The following is a 23,401-nucleotide window of genomic DNA, read 5'->3' as shown; positions in this document are numbered from 1 at the left end:
CGTCTCAGCACTGTCACCAGGTGGATGATCTTGGAGTAGCCCCACATTTCCAATTCTGTAACACTGACAGTGATGTCACCTAATTCACATCATTTTTATATTAAGTGAAACATTCTCTAAGTATGAGAAAGTGCTTGCCAACAATCTTGTATACGAATGTATACGTTAATGTTGCTATTACTATCGTGACTGTTAAGTAAGTGGTCAGGGCAAGGTCAACACTCAGAAGGCAAAGGTAGCCTCCAACCACAGAACGGGCCCTCCAGGATGCAAAGCAAGTTAAAAGAATTTTAGCCAGTACTCTTGGCTCAGAGAGGTGGAATTTTTCTTATTCAAAGCTCAACTCTTCTTGAAGTCTTCAGGCTTGAAACTCTGGGGAAAATAATTAGGCTCTCGGGGCAAGATCCGGAATGCCACACCGTGTGAGGCCTCACTGCTGCCGGTTGGGCACCAGGAAGTGCCCATCTGATCCATTTGGTGTTGGCTTGGGTTTGGGGCATCCCCTCGTGGTGGTCAGCAGCGCCTCTGGCTAGGATCCGGGAGCTGGTGCCCTGGGTTCATGCCTTTGCAGTCCCTAGGGCCCTTTCCGCGTTCCCCTCCTCCTCCTTTCCAGGAAGACCCCAGGCCCGGAAGGCCTGGGAAAGTGAGCGCCTGTGGTGGGAACGGTGGCCGCCCCGACGGCGCGGTCCGACTCCAGTGTGCAAGGGGAGGCAGCTGTTCTCCCAGGCGGCCGTGGGGGGCAGCAGAGGGGACGGCGACAGGTGCGGGAGCCCCTCCCGGGGTGGAAGTGAAAAGGCGGGCTTCGGGGTCTGTTCCCAGGCTGGAAGCCACCCCCGCCCCCCTACCAAATCCCCGGGAGAGGCCGGGCCGGCGCCGGGTCTGGAGGAGGAAGCGGCCGGAGACAGTGCAATTTCACGCGGCCTCTGGGGCTCGGGTTCCTCGGCAGGGCGGATGAGTTATGGGGTTTCGAGGGGGTTTCCGGGGAAACTGAGGTGGCCTGAGCGGGCGACAAAAACACCCTCCCCCTCAAACACACACACACAGGCAAACACATTCAGACAGAAACTCCCCCAAGTGACCCAACCGGCTAGGGGAGTTGAGTGATTTGGTTAGTAGGCGAGGCCAACTCGCAGGGGGTCGGGCTTTGGAGCGCTCTCTCCCCACCCCCATTACCTTTCTCCTCTGGAAGTATTTGGGGGCGTTCGGAATCTTGGACTCCGGGAGAATAATTAGGGCGAGAGCCGTTTAGGATCTGCGCGGCCAAGCTGCCGGGCACTGGGCGTGGGGCGCGCTCGCTCTGGGCGGGCCGCCGAGGCTCCGGCAATCGCTACTCCAGCCTCGCGCCCGAGGGGGCGCGGCCGAGACTCACCCCCTCCCCCTGCGCTCCGTCCTGCGCTCCCTCGCTGACTCCACTCCTCCCCTGCCATCCCGCCCCGGACTCCGGCTCCGGCTCCGGTTGCACTTCGCAGCCTCCTCTGCCGCCGCTACCGAGTCGCTGGCGGCTCAGGTGGCTCCGCTTCGATGTCCTAGTCCAGGGCCCTTCCCGGCCGGCTTGGGCTGGGCTCCCCTCACCCTCCGCTGGAGTCATGAGGACGAACCGCGCTCTGCAGGTGCTGGGTTTCCTCCTCAGCCTGGCCCGGGGCTCCGAGGTGGGCAACTCGCAGGCAGGTAAGCGGCGCGGGAGCACGGGCAGGCTCCGAACCCGGGATTCCGAGCCGGATTCGTGGGGTGCCGGAGGCTAGCGGCAGGAGCTTTGGCTGCGCGAGGCTGGGGTGCGAAGCCACGGCCGGCTGGGACCCCCTGGGCCCGGAACCGTCAGGATCGTGTTCTCGGCGTGGTCCGGGCGCGGACGCGATTCCGGGACCTGCCTCCCGGCCACCGCCTCCTGGGCGCATCACAGACCCTCAGATTTGTCTCTCCGGCGGATGCTGAAACCATTCACACTTCTGAGGGGCCCTGCAGGGACGGGAACTAGGACCTCCATTCTGTAAACGTGAGGGGGTGACTGGAGGTGGAGGTCTTGGAGGAAGTGGGACACGGAGGTGGGGGTCTCGGTTTGCTCCAGACCTCCTTGGCCCCTGGGGCTCAGCAAACTCCAGTTTCGTTGTTTTGCCGACAGGGCGGAGCTGTGGAAGGGGGGGTGGTGGAGGTTGTTGTTCTCTAGTGTTGGAAAACAAGAGTGGCACCTCCTCTTCCGTGAGTGGGCCAGCCCTGGGGAGAGTGGAGATTAATCTGGGGGCTAAGTCCAGGTGACAGCAGGGGGAGAGGCCACGCAGAGGCTGACTGCCCTCGTTCTCTCAAAATAATAAAGTTGGCTGGTCACCAACTTGACCAAACTTTTTTTGTTACGTCCCAGATCAATTTAACCAGTATTTACTGAGCATCTACTATGTACAGAGCCCTGGACCACGAGCTATAGGGTCAAGGACTTCCAGCCGATATATCTCTGTCTTTTCACTCCCCAACTTGAGGGCTGACAGGGCACCTGTCCTGTCTTCTGAGCCCCCTATCCTGGTGGAGGGGGAGTCCTTCTCAGACCCAGCTTCACCCCCACTCCCATTCTGTTTATTGTCTGGCTGTCTCCAGCCGTCTAGGTCTAGACAAGAGTCGGATCACCCCTCTGTTCCTCCTCCTACTGCCATGCCAGCTGAGCCCACCTCTTTGGGGTGTCTCTGGGACCGTGGACACCTGAGGGGTGCGGGAGATGCTGGCACTGGAGGCGTTCTGTTGATTCTCTCCCCTCCCCCCAGATCTCAGCTTGGGGGTTGGCACTGCCAGGGCCCCTTCCCCAGGGTGGGAGTGGGAGAAACACCTGTGCTTCCCTCACAGTTGCTGGGCCTAAATTTAGACCCTGGGATCTTGGGATGTGAACACTCCCAGCTGGTGGAGGGCGGGGGTCTGGGGATTGGCGTGGGAGAGATGGAGTAAAGTAACTGTCTCACTGTCCCACTCAGACCCCTGGAATCTTCAGCTAGGAACCCAGGAGTCCCGGCTCCTGGCCGCCTTCTCTGAGGGAGACAGGAGGCAGGCATGGTTGGGTCTCTTTACCCTTTATCTGGCTCCTGCAGCCTCTGGGCATCCGGCCCCGTCTCAGTCCTTCTATAGCCCCTTTGTCCTGGCAGTGATGGGGGCGGGGGACTTGGGGGAGAAGGCCTCTGGTTGAGGACGGGCTGGAGATTCTTGTTCCGACCCACCCCAGTGCACTCTACCAAAGGGGAGCCTGTGACACTGGCCCTCCCGGTGCCCCTGGTCGCTGGGTATAGCAGGGACTTTTGAATTCCCCTCCCCCTCCCCTCCTCCCCTAGATGCCTGGTTCCTCCTCAGAGGTGTTGTTCATAGTTTCCCGCCCAGCCCTTTGCTCTTGTTTGTGTAATATGGACTTTACCCTCAGGGTGGCAGGGAACCGGGACCTCTAACACTGTAGTCTCCCCAGCTTGACACAAAGTCTGCACAAACACATGTGGGCAGGTGGGAAGGATGGGGCCACCTGCGGTACTTCCTAACAAGGAAACCCGAGGACGGAACCCGTGGAGACTTCTGGGCCAGTAGGGGATCTGTGTATGTGTTTGTCTGCGTGCGAGTGTGTGTGCGTGTGTACACACACACACACCCCACTTCCCTGTGCAGAAATCTTGGCTCCTCTTTTATCTGGGGAGAAAGGTTGGCGCCTTGACTTGGAAGAGGGGGTGTCCTGCCAAGAAGGGAGTTGGGGTGGGGCTGTTGCAGAAACGACCAGCCTCCTAGTGGTTTTCTTTTCAACCCAAGGACCCTAGGATTCCCGGGCACCTCTGGGAGCTCATGTCTGTTTACTCCTCTGCCGGGTCTGGCTCACCCTTTTCCCTTCATGGGGAGTGATAAGGAATGGGAGCCCCTCAAAGGTCGAGTGGTCAGACTAGGGGTACATCCAGGAGGAGGGGTTGGAGCCTCACCCACCTCCCTCCCTGCATTCCCACTCCTGCCTCCCACTAGGCTGCCACCGCCTCAGGGAAGGGTGGCTGGAACAGGTGGTATCTACCCGGTCCCCCGCAGCCTTTCACTGAGCCAGAGGAGAGACAGGGTAGGGCTTCAGGGTCAAAGATTGCCCATAAGCCCCCATGTCCTCCTCCACACTTACAAAGTAAAGTGAATCTCCAAGACTGACAGCAAGTGAGGATTGAGTGAGTGAGCGATGTTGGAAGATTTCTTAATGAATCTCCTCTGACAATGAAATTGGGTAGAAGGCTGAGACTGGAGGCAGTCGACTGCTGTTTCCATCCAACTTCTCTGTATTTGCTGAAAAATACTCTAGGGCTGGAAAGTGTGATGCGGAGGGAGCTGGCATGTGTGGGGATGAGGAAAGGAGTGAGAGGGAAGCCAGAGTTTAGGGAGGGGGTGCGGGGTAGGCAACCAGCTCCCTGTCTTCCAGCTTGAAAGACAAAGCTCACATTGACCCCCACTACCACCATCACCACCACCACCAGAGGCCCCCCGCTAGTGAGGTCACTGGTCTGAACCCAAGGCTTGAGGGTGGAGGGGGGTTGCTGCTGAGGACAGGGTGTCTGGGGACAGGGTGGGGCAGCCCCCTCCTCCGAGATAGAATTGCCTCATTGTGGGCTGAACTGTGGCCCCAGGCACTGCCCCCACCCTCTGCCCCCATCCCACCCTCCCTAGACACAATAGGGGCTGTGTGCTGCCCCAAAGAGATATTTATTCCAGGACCTAGGGAGGCTGGATGGGGGTAGAGAAGTGCCCGGTTGAAGTGGGGGCAGGAAAGAGGAGGGTAACCAAGTTGTGGTCCATTTCTAACTTCTTCTTAGGGAGGGGAAAACAACCTCACATCCTCCTTGATTAACTCCTTAGCACCCAAAGTAGAACCCAAAAGAGGCCCAGAGGAGGCCCAGGTGGGAGAAGGAAATCTTTTCACCTTCCTGTTCAGGGGGATAGTGAAGGGATTTGGGGAAAAGAGGAAGTTAAAGCTCTCAGCCCAGCCTTGGTATCTGCCTCTAGGATTGAGGGTTGGGGGCAGCTGCCTTCTGGTCATGTTGAGTGTTACTAGAGGAGGGCGACCAAGGGGGTGGTCTTGGGGGGATGGGGCTGAAAACTTATGTCCAGCCCCCTGCCACTCTTCCCTCCACTTGGAACAGTGTGCCCTGGGACTCTGAATGGGCTGAGTGTGACTGGTGATGCTGAGAACCAATACCAGACACTGCACAAGCTCTATGAGAAGTGTGAGGTGGTGATGGGGAACCTGGAGATCGTGCTCACAGGACACAACGCTGACCTCTCCTTTCTGCAGGTTAGAGTGCTGACCTTCTGCCTCAACTTCTTCCCCCTTGTCCTTCCTATTGAATCCTGTTTCCTGTCCTCGGGGCTACCCTGTGCTGGAGCTGGAGTTAAGTGTTCCTAAGACTCAGTGGTTTCTAAGATCCAAGCCTGTGTGTTTATGGGGCAGTGATTGGAATCTAGGGCCTGTGGACTAGGGGCTGTAGCTGGGGATACACAAGGGCTGGCCACGAGAAGGGGCAGGGATGGGGTGGATTCTACACCAGGGACTGAGAGGCACCTGGGGAGGTGAGGCAGGGATAAGCAAAGACCGTCCTGGCATGAGGAGCTCTCGGAAGGAAAGGCTTAGAGCCTAAAATTTCTCAATCATTTCTACACCCCATCTTCACTTGTAGAAGCCATGTGGCACCTGCTATTCCCTACTCCAAAACAGGACTTGGAAAGAATTCGATGAGTTAGACGTTCCTCAGTGCCTTAGGGAGGGAAAGGGGACTGAGACTTGTTGCCCCATTTCTTGTCCCTCTTACCGACGCGATCTGCTCCATCACAGTGGATCCGAGAAGTGACCGGCTATGTCCTCGTGGCCATGAACGAGTTTTCTACACTGCCACTGCCCAACCTCCGAGTGGTGCGGGGGACCCAGGTCTACGATGGGAAGTTTGCCATCTTTGTCATGTTGAACTACAACACCAACTCTAGCCATGCTCTGCGCCAGCTCCGCCTTACTCAGCTCACTGGTCAGTTCCCGGTGATTCCTTCCAGGCCTGCCTTCAGCCCACCCGCTGACAGGTGCCTTCTTGACCATGACCCAGACTGCTCCCTCTAAGTGCCCTGTTCACGGCGCCCACCACCTTGACCACTAAGGTGTAAAGGTCCACTCCTTGAACAATAGAGAGACAGCCCTAACAGGGAGCTGGGGAGTCTTGCCCCGGGGGAGGGTCCTCGCGTCTTGGTGGGGCTGGAGTTGGAGCCAGGGCTGTTACCCATTCCTTTAACTTCAGAACAGTGTACCTTAATGTTCCTCCTTCTCTGGGAATGGGAATCCCTCCCCCACCCCCAAGAACCAGCCCCCCCAGGCCCGAGGGCTAAAGGCTGGGTACTAAAATTCTCTCTGTCCCAGTCAGCTGAAAAACAGGCAGGTAGGGCACGCGGGGGTGGGGGTGTGGGCTTGAGTCAGGGATCTTCTCTCCTTCTTTCCCTTCCCCTCCCCCACTGGCTCAACCGGATCTGGACAGGTGTCTGAGGAGGCAGGACTTTCTTTCAGCCTGGCTCCTCCTCTTGCAAGGCGTCTGCAGTTTGGACTTAATTGGATGTATTTGTCTGCCCCACATCTCCTGCTCCTGACTGTGGTGGCCTCTCAGACTGGTGGGGCAGGAGGGAAGAGGGGGGACTGCCCTGACTAGCCCTTGACCCTGACACTGGTCTTCCCTACCTCAGAGATTCTGTCAGGGGGTGTTTACATTGAGAAGAACGAGAAACTTTGTCACATGGACACAATCGATTGGAGGGACATCGTGCGGGACCGAGACGCTGAGATAGTAGTGAAGAACAACGGCAAGACCTGTGAGTGACTATGATCAAGACTGCCCCCCACCCAACCAGAGTGACTCCCTTCTGCTCCTCAATACGTCCCTAATCTGAACCCAGTCTCCCTTGAGCAAACCTCAGGCTCTAACCCAAGGAACTTGGCAGGTGGAAGCAGGTCGGTCGTCTAGAACCGGAACTGCAGAAGCAGGGTGCCAGGGAAAGGGGTTGAAGAACTCTGCTGAGTGAGAAGCCAGGACTCGACTCCAGATCCATTTCTCTTTCCACCCCAGCATCTTCCCTTCTTGGAGCCCACCTACCCCTGACTGCAGGCTGCCACTCTCTGTCCACTCACTTGCACATATCCCTACTGAGTTCAGTTTGCCAAGAAGAACCAAATTCCTGGCTTGAGACTGGGCTGAGCCAGGCATGTGCCCCAGGCCCTCCCCTCAGCTGCCCTGTGGGTGGTGTGGAGGCGCGGCTCCACCCCTCGCTGACAGGTTCACTTGAGCCCAGCCCTGCTCTGCGAGGGCAAGGAGGGACGCCGCCCTGGCTCCTCGCTTCCCGGCTTCCCGGGACTGGGTGCCTGTGTGCTGACATCATACCCTGTTGATTTGAGCAAGCCTTTTTGATGGCTTTTTTCCCTCCCAACCAGGTCCCCCCTGTCATGAGGTCTGCAAGGGGCGATGCTGGGGTCCTGGACCAGAAGACTGCCAGACATGTGGGTCTACTTCATTTTAAAAACTTCAAACTCATGTACACTTTCTTATCCTTTTCCACCCCAACTGTGTCAGGGAGGTGGGGATGAGCCTAGAGGGCAAGAGGGTGAGGGAGAGCTTCAGAACACAGTCCCGGAAGCCCTGACAGCTGTGCTTTCTCTCCTTCCACAGTAACCAAGACCATCTGTGCCCCGCAGTGTAATGGTCACTGCTTTGGGCCCAACCCCAACCAGTGCTGCCATGACGAGTGTGCAGGGGGCTGCTCAGGCCCTCAGAACACAGACTGCTTTGTACGTACCGTTACCACCACCTGACTGTTCTGAAATGGGATGTGGGCTTTGGGGAGGAAGTTAGGGTACATATGTAACATGAGTCTTATAAGCCTTCTGTGTTCCTAGGCCTGCCGGCTCTTCAATGACAGTGGGGCCTGTGTACGCCAGTGTCCACAGCCTCTAGTCTACAACAAGCTAACATTCCAGTTGGAACCCAATCCCCATACCAAGTATCAGTATGGAGGAGTGTGTGTAGCCAGCTGTCCCCGTAAGTGTCTGAAGGGAAGGAACAATGGTAGTAGAACCAGGATTTTATTCTTTCAGCCATTTTTTACAACAATTTATTTATTTATGTGTAGTAGCTCTGGATCTTCGTTGCTTGGTGCGGGCTTTCTCTATTTGCAGTGAACTGGAATCTTCTCTTAGTTGCGATGTGTAGGCTTCTCATAGTGGTGGCTTCTCTTGTTGAGAAGCACGGGCTCTAGGCATAAAGGCTTCAGTAGCTGTGGCTCATGGGCTCTAAAGCTCAGGCTCAGTAGTTGTGGCACGTAGACTTAGCTGCTTCACTGCATGTGGGATCTTCCCAGACCAGGGATTGAACCTGTGTCTCCTGGATTGGCAGGCGGGTTCCCTTCCACTGTGCCACCAGGGAAGTCCTATCCATTTTATTTTATTTTTTTAATATTGTTTTTGCCACACTGCACAGCATGTGGGATCTTAATTCCCCAAACAGGGATTGAACCCATGCCCCTTACATTGGAAGCACGGAGTCTTAACCATTGGACCACCAAGGAAGTCCCTGACAGGATTTTATTTATTTTATCTTATTTTATTTGTGTGTGTGTGACCAGTGACCTGCTGTTTTTAAAATATAACATTTATTGCATAGATAGTTTGATACAGAACAGCTTTTCTTCTCATTTTGAATTTGGAAGTACTATATGACTGAAAACAAAGAGGAAGGAAAAGTACCAAAACTGAACTTGGGATTCTCTGTTCATGTGGTATAAACCAATTTTGTATATAACATGTAGCAGCAGTTTTTAAGTTCCTTTTAGAAAAATATGAATTCCACACATTTCTTATTTTGTCCTGTTTAATTCATGGGCTGAAATCACTAGGATCAACTTCTTTCTAGAGGAAAGAGAGGAACAGAGAATGGAAGGAACAGTGAATCTTTCTGAAACCAGCATCCGACTGACACATAGCTTCCCCGGAGCTGGCGGAAAAAACAGTCCTTTGGGTTTTTTGTTTTATTTTCACAGCTGGGAGTTTTATGTAGTGATTGAATCTCAGCATCATGTCCATAAATCACAGAGAAAAACAAAACAGAGAAACCTGCACCTCAAAAAACTTTTAAGAAGATCTATCCATCTATTTATGTATCTATACATATACACACATACATATATATTGGGTAAAAACCCTGAGAGAAGGAGAAAGAGAATCAAAGAAAATGTATAGAAACAAATTAGCTGGACATGCAAACTAAGCTATGATTCATCCAGAGTTTAAACAAATAAAATTTCACAGTTTAATATTGGGGGAGGGGACAGAACAACAAACAAATGATACACCTTCCAACTTCACTAATAAAATGTGGCAAGACTTCATCGACTTCAAGGGTATAGACGAAGGCTAAATAAAACTTTAAATCAATGGTGATTATTTTGAGCGGCAGTTCTGGCCATGTAGCCAGGCTGGTTCCTGCTACACATCTTACCCCAGGGGTAAGCACATCTTACCCCTTAAGTTGTGCTTCTCCCCACAATATGAACCAGGGTTTTAGATGAGATTTTTTCCTTTTTTTTTGGCCATGTCCCTGACTAGGGATTGAACTCGAGCCTTCAGCAGTGAAAGCATGGAGTCCTAATCACTGTACTGCCAGGAAATTCCCTAGATGCAATTTTAGGAGGTGAAATGGATCAAGTTGGGAGGTTAATTGAGAGAGTGTAAAGGGCAATGGGTTGTGATGATCGGCACCCTTAACAAATGGCCCGTATGTCCTGTTCCCCACATCTGTTGCCCCATGACTTCCACCAGTTGCTCCTAGTTCTGCTTTGTGGATCCAAAGAGCAAAGGGCCTTTCTAATCCTTGAGACAGCACTTAAGGAACCTTGGGTGGTCAACCGGAGCAGATCCATGCAGATGAGGAGGGAGGAGGTTCAGCTGGTAGTTGGCAGTGTTCCTCCCTCATCGCTTTCCTCTTTCCTAGATAACTTTGTGGTGGATCAAACATCTTGTGTCAGGGCCTGTCCTCCTGACAAGATGGAAGTAGATAAAAATGGACTGAAGATATGTGAACCTTGTGGGGGTCTGTGCCCAAAAGGTGAGTAAGAGATGGAAAGGTGTTGGTGAAGCGAGACCCTTTCCCCTGAGACTACTCAGCCCCGACCCTGACCCCTCATCCCCACACTGAGCCTCTTCTGTTTGCAGCCTGTGAGGGGACAGGCTCTGGGAGCCGCTTCCAGACTGTGGACTCGAGCAACATTGATGGATTCGTGAACTGCACCAAGATCCTGGGCAACCTGGACTTTCTTATCACTGGCCTCAATGGGTTAGAGATCCTGTTTTCATCCTCTGATCCCCCACCCCATCAACCCCCTCACAGTTCATTGCAATGGTTCAAGCCTTCATACATGGAGCTGATCGGGAAGTTAGATCGTAAAATCTTAGAGGTCACAAAGGACCTGACAGTGCTTAATTCCCCAGGGCTTGAATCCCCTCAGACACCCCTGAGCAACCCAGCCACCTGAATGGCAAGGGACAGGGACAGAGTGTCCTCCTTCTTAAAGGTTTCTAAATGTTCTTAAACTGGATAAAAATCTGTCTCCCCATGACTTCCAGCTGTTTCACCTAGTTCTGCTCCTTGGTATGGAGCCACAAAGAGCAAGGGACATTCCAGTCCATAGGACAGCATTTACAGTGAGTGTGTGTGTGTGTGAGAGAGAGAGAGAGAGAAACATTAGGACCACCTGTCTTTGGACAATATTATATCTAAAGTTGCAAAAAATGGTATAAAGATTTTCCATATGCTCTTTATTCAGATCCCCCAGGTGTTAACAGTGTACCATAAAAAAATGAAAGGAAAGCGAAAGTCGCTCAGTTGTGTCTGACTCTTAGCGACCCCATGGACTGTAGCCTACCAGGCTCCTCTGTCCATGTGATTTCCCAGGCAAGGGTACTGGAGTGGGTTGCCATTTCCTTCTCCAAACAGTGTACCATATGCTTTATCATTTCTCTCTCTACACACACACACACACACACACACACACACACACACACACACACACACTCATTATATATGCTCTTGTTTTCTGAACCACTTGAAGGTAAATTTCCAGACATGGTGTCCTCTCACCCCAGTGGCATTTCAGTGTGTATTCCTTGAAAACAAAAACATTTTCTTACTTAACCACAGTACATTTGTTTAAATCAAGAAATAGCACTGATACAAAATGTTATCTAATCTACAGATGTTAATCAGATTTCTCTTGTTTTATTAATGTCCCAGATCATACATGTACATCCATTGTATCTTCAGTCTCCTTTAATCTGTAACAGTTCATGTCCTTGACATTGTTGATGAGTACAGGTCAGGTGATTGGTAGAATGTTCTTCAGTTTGGGTTTGTCTAATGTTTTCCTCACATTTAAATTAGGCATTTTTTTTTTTACACAATTCTTTTTTATTGAAATATAGTTGATTTGCAATATTACATTAATTTCAGATGTATAGCCTAGTGATTTGACATTTAAATGCACTATAATATCACCACAAGTCTAGTAACCATCTGTCCCCATACAAAATCATTACATTATTATTAACCATATTCCTTATGCTGTGTATTACCTCCCATGACTTATTTTGTAATTGTAAATCTGTACCTCTTTTTAAAATTTATTTATTTTTAATTGAAGGATAATTGCTTTATGGTATTATGTTGGTTTCTACCAAACATTAGCATGAATCAGCCACAGGTTTACCTATGTCCCTTCCCACTCAAGTTAGGCATTTTTGATACTACTACAGACATATTCTCAGTGCATCATATCAAGAAAGCACATGATGTTGATCTGTCCCATTACTGGTGATGATGCCTCTGGTCATTTGGTTAAGGTGGTGTCTGCCAGCTTTTCTACAGTAAAGTTATTTTCCCTTTTCAATTAAGTATCTTTTGGGGAGATATTTGCTTGAAGCAGTTTTTTGTGTTTTATTTATTGGGCTATGCCAGGTCTTAGCTATGGCATGTGGAATCTAGTTCCCTGATCAGGGATCAGACTCAGGCCCTCTGCATTGAAAGTGTGGAGTCTTAGCCAGTGGACCACTAGGGAAGTCCCTTGAACTCGTTTTTATGAGAATTGCCAAATGATGATTTTCTGACTCCATTGTTGTTGTGTTGATCACTTGCTAAGTTGTATCCAACTCTCTGTGACCCCGTGGACTGCAGCACACCAGGCCTTCCTGTCCCTCACAAATAAATGCCAATTTGTTGGCATTCTGGTATTAGGCAGAGCCTTTCCTTCTTATTTATTTATGTTGGTGTGTTGGTGTGTTTAATCTGTGTGGATACTTGTTTTAGTCAATGTTTCATAGTCTCTTACAATCATTATTCCAGTTAATCAGTTCAGTTATTCTTGATCCACTCAAGCTGGCTCTAGTGAAGAATGGTATTTGGAAACTAGGCATGCTTACTGCTACTAGGTTATGCTTCTACTTTGTTGACTGGTTTTCACTGTTCTCCTCAGAGACCCCTGGCACAAGATCCCTGCTCTGGACCCTGAGAAGCTCAATGTCTTTCGGACAGTGCGGGAGATCACAGGTGAGTGGAAGAAGAGGCTGCCCTTTCTGAGAGGGCTAGATGAACCACTGGCACAAACTGCAGTGTAACCACTTGAGAAAATCACATCCCAAGCAGCCGGGGAAGGACCAGGTGAAGCTGAGAAGGGAAGGGGAGAGACTCCCCACTCATACACCCTTCTCCGTCCCCTCAGGTTACCTGAACATCCAGTCCTGGCCTCCCCACATGCACAACTTCAGTGTCTTTTCCAACCTGACCACCATTGGGGGCCGAAGCCTCTACAAGTGAGTATGGGGTGTGGAAGCAAAAAATTTTGTTTCTTAGGCATCTTGAGTGAAATATAAGGCCTGGTCTCACACCTGCTTCCCAGGTGGCGCTAGTGGTAAAGAACTTGCCTGCCAATGCAAGAGACAGAGATGTGGGTTCGATCCCTGGGTTGGGAAGATCCCCTGGGAGGGCATGGCAAACCACTCCAGCTTTCTTGCCTGGAGAATCCCATGGACAGAGGAGCCTGGTGGGCTATAGTCCATGGGGTCACAAAGAGTCAGACATGACTGAGCAACTTAGCAGGCATGCTCATACAGTGGGAGTTTGATGGCACAAAGGCTACAGGAGGGGAAGTCCCTCTCAGTGACTAGTTCAGAGCAAATTTGTTGAAGAAAATGAATCCAATGCATGGTCAGTTTTTCCTCTGTGGTCTCCCCTCTCATCCGGTCTCCTTGCTCTCAGCCGGGGCTTCTCACTGTTGATCATGAAGAACTTGAATGTAACGTCTCTGGGCTTCCGATCCCTGAAAGAAATTAGTGCTGGGCGTATCTACATCAGTGCCAACAGGCAGCTCTGCTACCACTATTCCCTGAACTGGACCAGGCTGCTTCGGGGGCCTTCAGAAGAGAGACTGGACATCAAGCATAATCGGCCCCGCAGAGACTGCGGTGAGGGAAAGGGCCCAGGACAGATGGATGGGGGAGTCAGGTGGGAGAGGGGAGTAAGGACTGCTTTGCCGTGCAAGTGGGAGAACGGATGAGGGATGGAGCCAAGGAGAGGGAGACATTAGGCTGGAAACAGTAATGAGCAAGAGTAAGGAAAAGGCTTGTTAGGAGACCTCAGGCTCCTCCTAACCCAGCCCTTCCTTTCCAGTGGCAGAGGGCAAAGTGTGTGATCCACTGTGCTCTGGGGGGTGCTGGGGCCCAGGCCCTGGCCAGTGCCTATCTTGCCGGAACTACAGCCGAGGAGGTGTCTGTGTCACCCACTGCAACTTCTTGAACGGGTACAGTGAGGGGAGAGAGTCAAGAAGGGGTAGGGGGATTGGGCCCTGGGAGGAAGATGTTCAGGTGGCACCTGAAAGCCTTTAGATAACTTTCTGCATGTGCCTTGGTGGGAATTAGGTAGAAGGTCTTGTGGTTGGGGGATCAGGGCAGGTGAGGCCTTGGAAGTGACTCCCCTCTCTTTACCCCCTGCCCCACTGCCCTCCCACCCAGGGAGCCTCGTGAGTTTGCCCATGATGCTGAATGTTTCTCCTGCCACCTGGAATGCCAACCCATGGAGGGCACTGCCACATGCAATGGCTCGGTACAGTAGTAGCACCAGGATCTCTGTGGGAGAGAGGGCGGGGCTGCACTGGAGGGTCTAGGGAATGCTGTGGCCAAAGTTCAAGGCCTTAGAGAGGCACAGGGAGGCCAGATGATGCTAGGGCCTGAGGCCAGGGGAAACCAAATGACTGGGTGAGTTCTTGTTGGGAGTATGGAGTTGATCTTGGGATCCCATACTTCCTGACCATCTCTCTTCCACTCAGGGCTCCGATGCTTGTGCCCAGTGTGCTCATTTTCGAGATGGGCCCCACTGTGTGAGCAGCTGCCCCTTTGGAGTCCTCGGTGCCAAGGGCCCCATCTACAAGTACCCAGATGCTCAGAATGAATGTCGGCCCTGTCATGAGAACTGCACCCAGGGGTCAGTGATGGGATGATAAAAGGGTATTGGTGGAGGGGTAGGAGCACAGACCTAGGGGTAAAGTAGAGCTTGAAGAAACCAGAAAGGAACTATGATGTAAGAACCACTCCCAGCTGTGTAGTGAAGGACTGGAGAAAGGGAAACTCAGTAACTGCTCAAAATGACACCACAATTTGAGAGACCTGGAATAGCCTCAACTCAGGGGAGTTTCATTCAAGAGAGGGACTCAGGGAGGGTTGCTGAGCCAGAAATGGGGGCCATGTCTTGGGATATGCTTTGGGCTCCAGGACTGGATGCCATGGAAGGGTCTGAAATAATGTTATATGTTGAGGCTGTTGGAATTGAGCCTCCCGTGGGAGTCTCCCAAGCTTGCATTTAAGGAGCTGACTTTCTTCTTCAGGTGTAAGGGACCAGAGCTACAAGACTGTTTAGGCCAACCGCTGCCACTGATCAGGTATGGTGGGCTTAGAGGTATAGGGAGCTGGGGATATTTGGGGAAGGGCAGTTACTTCCTAGAAAGAGTTGAGTCTATTCATTCTGGCCTTCTATATATAGGCTACTATCATGGGACTCAGGGACACCAGAATCCAGGTTTCTGGCCTTCCCTTCCTAAAATTAACTTGCAGTAGTCTTGGGGTGGAGATTTAGGTTAGCCCTTTCATTGCTCAAGGATATACGCAGATGTGCATGTTAACTTCTTGCCTGAGATCTGTTCTATACGTTTAGTACAGGTATAAATGACATTTGTATGGGAAGTGTAGACCCAGGATTATTGTGGGCTTCTCTGTCCTACAGCAAAACCCATCTGGCAGTGGCCTTAACGGTTGTAGTAGGGTTGGCAGTGATTTTCCTGATCCTGGGCAGCACTTTTCTCTATTGGCGTGGACGCCAGATTCAGAACAAGAGAGCTATGAGGCGCTATCTGGAACGGGGTGAGGTGAGTGCCTATCTTACCCTAGAAACATGCCCTATACCATCACCCTTGGAGAGCCTCTTCCTTCCCCAGAGCCTTGATCCCTTTCTTCAAGGAGGTAGTATGGTCCACCGGAAAGGACTCTGCCCAGAGAAATGGGAGACTCCTGATTTTGCCATTAATTTGCCATGTGACTTTGAAGAAGTTACCTTCCTTCTCTGCCTGTTTATGCACATACACAGAGGAAACAATAACACTCATCCTTCCAAGATGGCTGTAAGGGTGAAAGGGGATGATGTATGTGAAAATGCTTTGAAAATCAGAAAATGTATAAAAGTACTCAAGGCATGGCTGAGTTCCTTCGCTGTTCACCTGAAACATTGTTGATTATATGTTGACTATCACAACATTGTTGATTGGCTATACTCCAATATAAAATAAAATATATTTTTTATATAAAATAAAAAATTCAAAGTTTGAAAAATTAATCAAGGTGATAGTATTACCAACCCTCTCCCCTACCCCCCTATCAAACGGAAAATCCAACCCTCTTGATTCCTGATCTCGTGAACACAACTTCCCAATAGGCCTGAAATGTTTTCTAAGACTAGAGACATTTCTCCTCCTGTTCCCACCCCTTTGGGCTTTGCTGCTCTTGGCAGGCACCTGTGGCGAGGGGGTTGGAGATGGACATGGGAGTGGGCTTTCCTGAGTACCTCCTTCCCATCTGTTCTGCAGAGTGTAGAGCCTCTGGATCCCAGTGAGAAGGCTAACAAAGTCTTGGCCCGAGTCTTCAAAGAAACAGAGCTGAGGAAGCTTAAAGTGCTGGGCTCTGGCATCTTTGGAACTGTGCACAAAGTGAGTGGCCCACAAGAAGTTTGGGGAGGTGGGGAAAGGATCTAGGGCAAGGGGGGAAGAGAGAGAGAGATTAGGGAAAGATCTTTTCATTCCATACCTTTTAATAGTGTTCTAGGTCAGACTTCAAAAACTAGCAAACTCAGAAAAAAAGAGATCAGATTGGAGAGATTGGAGGTTACCAGAAGTAGAGGTGGGGTAGAAAAGAAAGAAAGTGAAGTCGCTCAGTTGTGTCCGACTCTTTGCTACCCCGTGGACTGTAGCCGACCAGGCTCCTCTGTCCATGGGATTTTCCAAGCAAAATACTGGAGTGGGGTTGCCATTTTCTTCTCCAGGGGATCTTCCCAACCCAGGGATTGAACCCAGGTCTCCCACGTTGCAGGCAGAGCCTGCAGCTCTGAGCTACCAGGGAAGCCCAGGTTCTCCATTGGGGTAGAAGGAGGAGGAATTGGATGAAGGCAGTCAAAATGTATAAACTTACAGTTATAAGATAAATATGTACTAAGTGATATGCGTGCATGCTAAGTTGCTTCAGTTGTGTCCGACTCTGCGACCCCATGGACTGTAGCCTGCCAGGCTCCTCTGTCCATGGGATTTTCCAGGCAAGAATACTGGAGCAGGTTGCCATGCCCTTCTCCAGGGGATCTTCCCAACCCAGGGACTGAAACTGCATCTCCCACAGCTCCTATATTACAGGCGAATTCTTTACTGCTGAGCCACTGGGGAAGCCCACTAAGTGATGTAAAATGTAATAAATGTAATTAACACTGCTGTATGCTATATATGAAAGTAGTTAAGAAAGTAAATCCTCTTAAGAGTTAAGATTTCCCATCATAAGAAAAAAACTTCTATTTCTTTAATTTTGTTTCTCTCTCAGATGATGGATATTCACTAAACTTATTGTGGTAATCTTTTCATGATACATGTAAGTCAAGTCATTATGCTGTACATCTTAAACATATACAGCGGTATATGTCAATTATACCTCAATAAAACTGGAAGAAAAAAAAGATCCAGGGAAAGGAGTAGCCTGGGGAGAATGATCTTAGGCTGACTCCTGCCCAAAACTTCCCAGGGCGTGTGGATTCCTGAGGGTGAATCAATCAAGATTCCAGTCTGCATTAAAGTCATTGAGGACAAGAGCGGACGGCAAAGTTTTCAAGCTGTGACGGACGTAAGTGAAGGCAGGGTGTTCGGTGTGCCACTAGGAGTGGATAGCTATTAGATACAATTATGGAGAAACATGGTCTTGTGTTAGCAGGTACTGTATTAGCCACAGAGATGTCCCTGAGTGTTGGGGGAGCCCTAGTCTGGTTTTATGTGAACCTGTCTGTTCCCAGGATGACCTTTCTTGATGTGTCTTTTAGCACATGCTGGCCATTGGCAGCCTCGACCATGCCCACATTGTACGGCTGCTGGGACTGTGTCCAGGGTCATCTCTGCAGCTTGTCACTCAGTACTTGCCTCTGGGCTCCCTGCTGGATCACGTGAGACAACACCGTGGGGCACTGGGGCCACAGCTGCTGCTCAACTGGGGAGTACAAATTGCCAAAGTGAGTGCGAGGAGCCTGGAGGAGTTTTAAGATGGAACTACCTACAGGCCTGCAGGGAGGGGCCCAGGGTGTTGGAAGTGTTGAGAGGTGCCTGAGGGTTTGAGGTGATTCTGGGGCTCAATTGAAAACCAATTTCTCCAACCTTGAGAAAACTTCCTTCCCTACAGGGAATGTACTACCTTGAGGAACATGGCATGGTGCATAGGAACCTGGCTGCCCGAAATGTGCTACTGAAATCACCCAGCCAGGTTCAGGTGGCAGATTTTGGGGTTGCTGACTTGCTGCCCCCTGATAATAAGCAGCTACTGTACAGTGAAGCCAAGGTAAGGTGATGGCGAAGGCTGGGTAAGGAGTGGGCGTGGACTGAAGCATGGGGACAGGGAGCAGATGCTACAGGGGCAGTTCAAGGAGAGGAACGTGGAGAGGCCAGAAATAAAAGTTTAGAGAGCAAAAAAGGAAAGAACAATGGAGAACCTGGGTTTAGAAATGCTAAGACAATGTGTAGAAATCAGCTGGTAATGCTTTGTCTTTAATCCCTCAGACTCCAATTAAGTGGATGGCCCTGGAGAGTATCCATTTTGGGAAATACACACACCAGAGTGACGTCTGGAGCTATGGTCAGTCCATCTGGATGCCCACCATAAGATTAATAGCCCAAATTCCAAAGTTGCCTTTTGAGACCCTTTCTTAGAATCTCTAAGCCCTTCAGATCCTGGGTCAGATCAAATTCTGCCTTCCCTTCATCTGCATGCCCATGTCTACTATTTTGCCATCAACTGGTCATGTCTTCCTATACCAGGAGTGACAGTTTGGGAGCTGATGACCTTTGGGGCAGAGCCCTATGCAGGGCTGCGACTGGCTGAAATACCAGACCTGCTGGAGAAGGGGGAGCGGTTGGCACAGCCCCAGATCTGTACCATTGATGTCTACATGGTCATGGTCAAGTGTGAGTTACCTGTTGATCTCAGCTTTTTTTTTACTTCATTATTGCTTCATTGAACTGAAGAAAAAAGAAAAATAGGGGCACAGATAAACAATGCTCAGTGATGAAAAGTGAATACCCAGAACAGCGGTGCATGCCCCAGATGGTATCTGCCCAATAAACATTAAGCACTCTCCACATTATTGTGATGCTATTGGACGTCAGGCTCTCTACACAAAGACGAGGGAACAAAGCATCAGCTATTTTCTAAGTGACTTCCCTCCCTACTCCCTACTCCACTCCCCTCTTAGGGCTCTGCTTCCTACATCTTATCCCCAGGTTGGATGATTGATGAGAACATTCGCCCAACCTTTAAAGAACTAGCCAATGAGTTCACCAGGATGGCCCGAGACCCACCACGGTATCTGGTCATAAAGGTGAGTAGGGACCTGGAGGTGCCAAGGAGATCTAGAGAAAGGGGAACTTGGCTGGAGCCAGGATCTATCTTAACAATCACCTGCTCTCATAGAGAGAGAGTGGGCCTGGAATTCCCCCTGGGGCAGAGCCCCCACCTCTGACAAACAAGGAACTGGAGGAAGTAGAGCTGGAGCCAGAACTAGACCTGGACCTGGAGTTGGAGGCAGAAGAGGAGAATCTGGCAACTACACTAGGCTCTGCCCTTAGCCTGCCAATTGGAACACTTAATCGACCACGTGGGGTAAGACACTTTCCAGTTTCCTAAGACTTTATAAGCCATTTGCACACCTGCACCCTCATGAACCCCACAGATGTCCATGTTAATTACTCAAAGGTCTCTGTAGCGAGCAGATTTCTCTCTTAATCTAAACCTTTTCCTCACTTTTTTCATCCTAGAGCCAGAGTCTTGTAAGTCCATCATCTGGATATATGCCTATGAACCAGGGAAATCTTGGGGAGGTTGGCCAGGTAAGGTCTGTTTAAGAGGAGGCCAAGATGGTATATTTAAAATGGATAACCAACAAGCACCTACTGTATAGGGCAGAGAACTCTGCTTCAAGATTCTGTAACAACCTAGTTGGGAAAAGAATTTGAAAAAGAATAGATGGCCTTATAACTTTGTTGTACACCTGAAACTAACATAACATTGTTAATCAACTAGGCTCCAATACAAAATAAAACATTTTTAAAAAATTTAAGAAAGAGGATACCAAGAGGCTGGGTGGCAGTGCCTTAGGATTAGTAGGGAGTAGCAGGAGAGACTTTGGAAATCTCCGGTTTGATCAGGGTTCTACAAAACAGAAGGCACTGAACAGCCCAATCTCTTTCTAGACAAATTTCTCTTCTTCCCTCGTTTCTGTGTAAATCACCATGTATTATCCTCCTCCTTAGGAGTCTGGAGTTTTTGGAGGCAATGAACGGTACCCCCGTCCAGCCTCTCTGCACCCAATGCCACGGGGACGCCTGGCATCAGAGTCATCGGAGGGCCATGTGACAGGCTCTGAGGCCGAGCTCCAGGAGAAAGTGTCTATGTGTAGAAGCCGGAGCCGGAGCCCGCGGCCAAGAGGAGACAGTGCCTACCATTCCCAGCGCCACAGCCTGCTTACTCCTGTCACCCCACAGTCCCCACCAGGGTTAGAGGAAGAGGATGTCAATGGTTATGTCATGCCAGATGCACACATCAAAGGTGCCGGATTCTTCAGTGCTTTTCTCAAATCTTTCTCTAATCCTCCTTCTGCAGGCTCCTCTTAATCCTTTTGTCTTCTCTGAGCATATCGCTCCCTATTCACTTTTTCCTAACACCCTTCTACTCCCCACTGCCTATTACCATGAAGTAATACAACATACCTAGCCTCTCTTCTCTACCCCTAGGTACCTCCTCCCGGGAAGGCACCCTTTCTTCAGTGGGTCTCAGTTCTGTTCTGGGTACAGAAGAAGACGACGACGATGAGGAATATGAATACATGAACCGGAGGAGAAGGTGCAGTCCATCTCGTCCCCCTAGGCCAAGTTCCCTCGAGGAGCTGGGTTATGAGTACATGGATGTGGGATCAGACCTCAGTGCCTCCCTGGGGAGCACACAGAGTTGCCCGCTCAACCCCATGCCCAACATGCCAAATGCCAGCACAACTCCAGATGAGGACTATGAATATATGAATCGGCGACGTGGTGGAGGAGGTCCTGGGGGGGACTATGCAGCCATGGATGCCTGTCCAGCCTCTGAGCAAGGGTATGAAGAAATGAGAGCTTTCCAGGGGCCTGTACTCCATGGTCCCCAGGTCCACTATGCCCGCCTCAAAACTTTACGTAGTTTAGAAGCCACTGACTCTGCCTTTGATAACCCTGATTACTGGCATAGCAGGCTTTTCCCCAAAGCTAATGCCCAGAGAATATAACCCCTGCTCGCTGAGGTGCTCAGGGAGCATTTGATGGCAGCTAGTGCCTCTGGAGAGTAACCCTCTTCTTGGTTTCTCTCCCTCACAGGTCTCAGCCCCATTTCCTAGTCCTAGACAATTCCATTCAAACTTTGGAGGCCTTAAACACTTTGACACAAATTTCTTGTGGTTATGTAGCCAGCTGTGCACTTTTTCTCTTTCCTGATCCCAGGAAAGGAGATGGTTTTCCCTATTTTGTGTGCTTTCCCAATCCCATTCCTCAGCTTCCTCAGGGGAACTCCCTGGAGATATGAAGGATTACTCCTTTTGTCCCTTTTTCTTAGACTCTGACTTGTTGACACTAGGCTTTAAAGTATGCCTTTGTTTCCCTTTAGACTTTAAAGGAAGAGGAAAGGGGGGAACCTGGCAGGGGGAAGGAAAATTTTGGCTTACAATTCTTAACCCCGCAGAAAGAATGAGAAGTGAAATCTTGTGAAGAAAGAGGTTGGGAGTAGATATTAATGATTAATATTAATTGAGCATTTACTATGTGACAAGCATCCTGCTAAACTTTACCTACATTATCTCACTTCATCCTTGACACCAACTCTGTGACCTAGGTATTATCCCATGTTACAATAAGGAAACTGAGCCTTAAAGAGGGACTTCCCTGATGGCTCAGCGGGTAAAGAATCCGCCTGCAATTCAGGAGACACAGGAGACACGGGTTCGATCCCTGGGTCGGGTAGATCCCCTGGAGGAGGAAATGGCAACCCACTCCAGTATTCTTGCCTGGAGAATCCCATGGACAGAGGAGCCTTAAAGAGATTAAGTAAATCAAGTAGCAGGTCCATGATTCAAAATCTTCCAATGCACGTGCTCTTACTGTAAGATATAAAGGAAAACTGATGTAAGCCAGAGCCCTGGTAAGGGGCATTGTCTTCTTGTTTTTGCACTGAATCAAGTCTAATTCCAACAACTACTGTAGCCTCCTCCTTCACCCTGACTTCTTATCCTAGAAGTGGAAGGGGGTGGTCAGAAGGAAAAATAACTGACTGGATATCTCTGTGTAAACCGTAGCCTACATGTGCTGTATATGAGCTCCATCCAAGGGACAGATTCACAGGGGTCCCAAGAGCCACTTTCAGGAGCTATTCTCATCCAGTCGTGGGAAGCTTCCAGTAGGGATAGAAAGAGGACCCAGCTTCAGACCTCTGTCCCTTTGGATGGGAAACTGGGGTATCTGTTTTTATCCCTGAACTTTTTTGTTTTGTTTTTATACGTCTGAATAAAAATGCCAAAGTTTTGCAGCTTTCTGTCTGTCAAATGAAAACTTGTCCAAGTGTATGAGATAGAACTCTTTTTCCCTGTCCCTCAGCAGTGGATGCTTCTTTCTGTCTCCTGACAGTCCTACTGGGTGGGCCCCATGTCGCTTTCTCCATCCCTACTTTTCCTAATTCCCTTAAGCATAGAGCACAGTCCTTTTCATTTAAGGGTTTTACTATGAAATCTCTATAGGGCAACCAACTGGGAATAAGAAAACAAATAACACGTTCGGGGAAGTTAGAAAAAGTCCTAAGAGGGAGAATACTGAAATTCATGTTTTAAAACTCATTCTCTTAAAAAACGTCTCTGTGAACACTTCCCCCAGATGCCATCAAAGCCTGTTGTTGGAACAACAGTGCCATCTTCAGTGGGAGTCCGGTCTCTAGATCGGGATAATCCCTCAGAAGTCTGGCTGCCCAAGCAGCCCCTGCTCCCCGGACTCCCGATCTTTTTCCACACCCGCTCTGCCCCTCCCGGTTCTCCCAGCACCTGAGGACTAGCGGACTGGCCCGGCCGGTCTCGCCGGCAGCTCCAGGGACTCAGCGAAGGGCGCACCCCACCTCCCCACCCTTATTACGATCCTCCCAACTCGCCTCGGCTCCACCCCGCCCCTCAGCCTCCAAACCTATTTCCCTGCCGTAGCTCCGCCCCTCCTCCCTTACCCCGCCCCTCCTCCCTTACCCCGCCCCTCCTCCCTTACCCCGCCCCTCTCTATTACGGGTTCTCGCTCGGCGTTCCTGGTGGATAAGGTTTTTCCGGGAGAGACCACGCTTCCCCTCGTGCTTTCCAACGGCTCCGCCTTCCCGCCGGAGCCTGACCCTTCCCAGCGTGCTCGGCGATTCCAGCGTGCGAGGCCCTCGGAGGGCAAGGCCCCAGGGCCTGGCTTAGGGGCGCGAAAAGCATGCTGGGGATTGTAGTTCGGTAGTCCGCGAGGGCGGGTAGGGGCTGGCAGT

At 50.5% G+C, this 23,401-nt stretch overlaps 1 protein-coding gene and 1 long non-coding RNA gene across 4 annotated transcripts; one reads left to right on the top strand and one right to left on the bottom strand.

Annotated features, from left to right (window-relative positions):
• Window positions 1-621: 621 nt before the first annotated feature.
• ERBB3 (erb-b2 receptor tyrosine kinase 3) lies at window positions 622-22,434 on the top strand. 3 transcript variants are annotated; one of them, XM_081595064.1, is made up of 28 exons: window positions 622-761; window positions 5,124-5,275; window positions 5,813-5,999; window positions 6,700-6,825; window positions 7,442-7,507; window positions 7,677-7,795; window positions 7,904-8,045; window positions 9,993-10,106; window positions 10,214-10,334; window positions 12,526-12,599; window positions 12,772-12,862; window positions 13,308-13,513; window positions 13,719-13,848; window positions 14,060-14,150; window positions 14,374-14,528; window positions 14,929-14,982; window positions 15,324-15,465; window positions 16,180-16,299; window positions 17,372-17,470; window positions 17,664-17,849; window positions 18,017-18,172; window positions 18,391-18,466; window positions 18,649-18,795; window positions 19,111-19,208; window positions 19,301-19,489; window positions 19,645-19,716; window positions 20,140-20,434; window positions 20,620-22,434. In XM_081595064.1, exons 2-28 carry the CDS (start codon window positions 5,219-5,221, stop codon window positions 21,141-21,143), a joined length of 3,837 nt encoding a protein of 1,278 aa, XP_081451190.1. In that variant the 5' UTR covers window positions 622-761; window positions 5,124-5,218; the 3' UTR covers window positions 21,144-22,434. The 3 variants fall into 3 exon arrangements, with proteins under 3 accessions (XP_081451190.1, XP_081451189.1, XP_081451191.1); XM_081595063.1 differs by having other exon boundaries at window positions 759-1,668; XM_081595065.1 differs by lacking the exons at window positions 622-761; window positions 5,124-5,275 and adding exons at window positions 1,436-1,668; window positions 5,276-5,376.
• Window positions 13,186-23,046, bottom strand: LOC145546903 (uncharacterized). Its single transcript, XR_014083377.1, has 5 exons — window positions 22,938-23,046; window positions 21,915-22,007; window positions 18,805-18,849; window positions 16,158-16,340; window positions 13,186-13,368 (listed from the first exon to the last, which is right to left on the bottom strand). It is a non-coding gene; the product is annotated as an uncharacterized LOC145546903 (long non-coding RNA).
• Window positions 23,047-23,401: the final 355 nt, after the last annotated feature.

This window comes from Giraffa tippelskirchi, chromosome 4 (assembly GCF_054371585.1).
Source record: "Giraffa tippelskirchi isolate mGirTip1 chromosome 4, T2T-mGirTip1v1.2.pri, whole genome shotgun sequence".
In the NCBI taxonomy this organism is placed as follows: Eukaryota; Metazoa; Chordata; class Mammalia; order Artiodactyla; family Giraffidae; genus Giraffa; species Giraffa tippelskirchi.
Note: the sequence above shows the minus strand (reverse complement) of the source record. Positions and strands in the feature narration are given on the sequence as shown.

Coding starts and splice junctions, on each gene's coding strand:
- ERBB3 (XM_081595063.1), top strand. CDS start 1,587: ATGAGGACGAACCGCGCTCTGCAGGTGCTGGGTTTCCTCCTCAGCCTG. Junction 7,796..7,903: donor CTCAGAACACAGACTGCTTT/GTACGTACCGTT, acceptor CTGTGTTCCTAG/GCCTGCCGGCTCTTCAATGA. Junction 13,514..13,718: donor TCGGCCCCGCAGAGACTGCG/GTGAGGGAAAGG, acceptor CTTCCTTTCCAG/TGGCAGAGGGCAAAGTGTGT.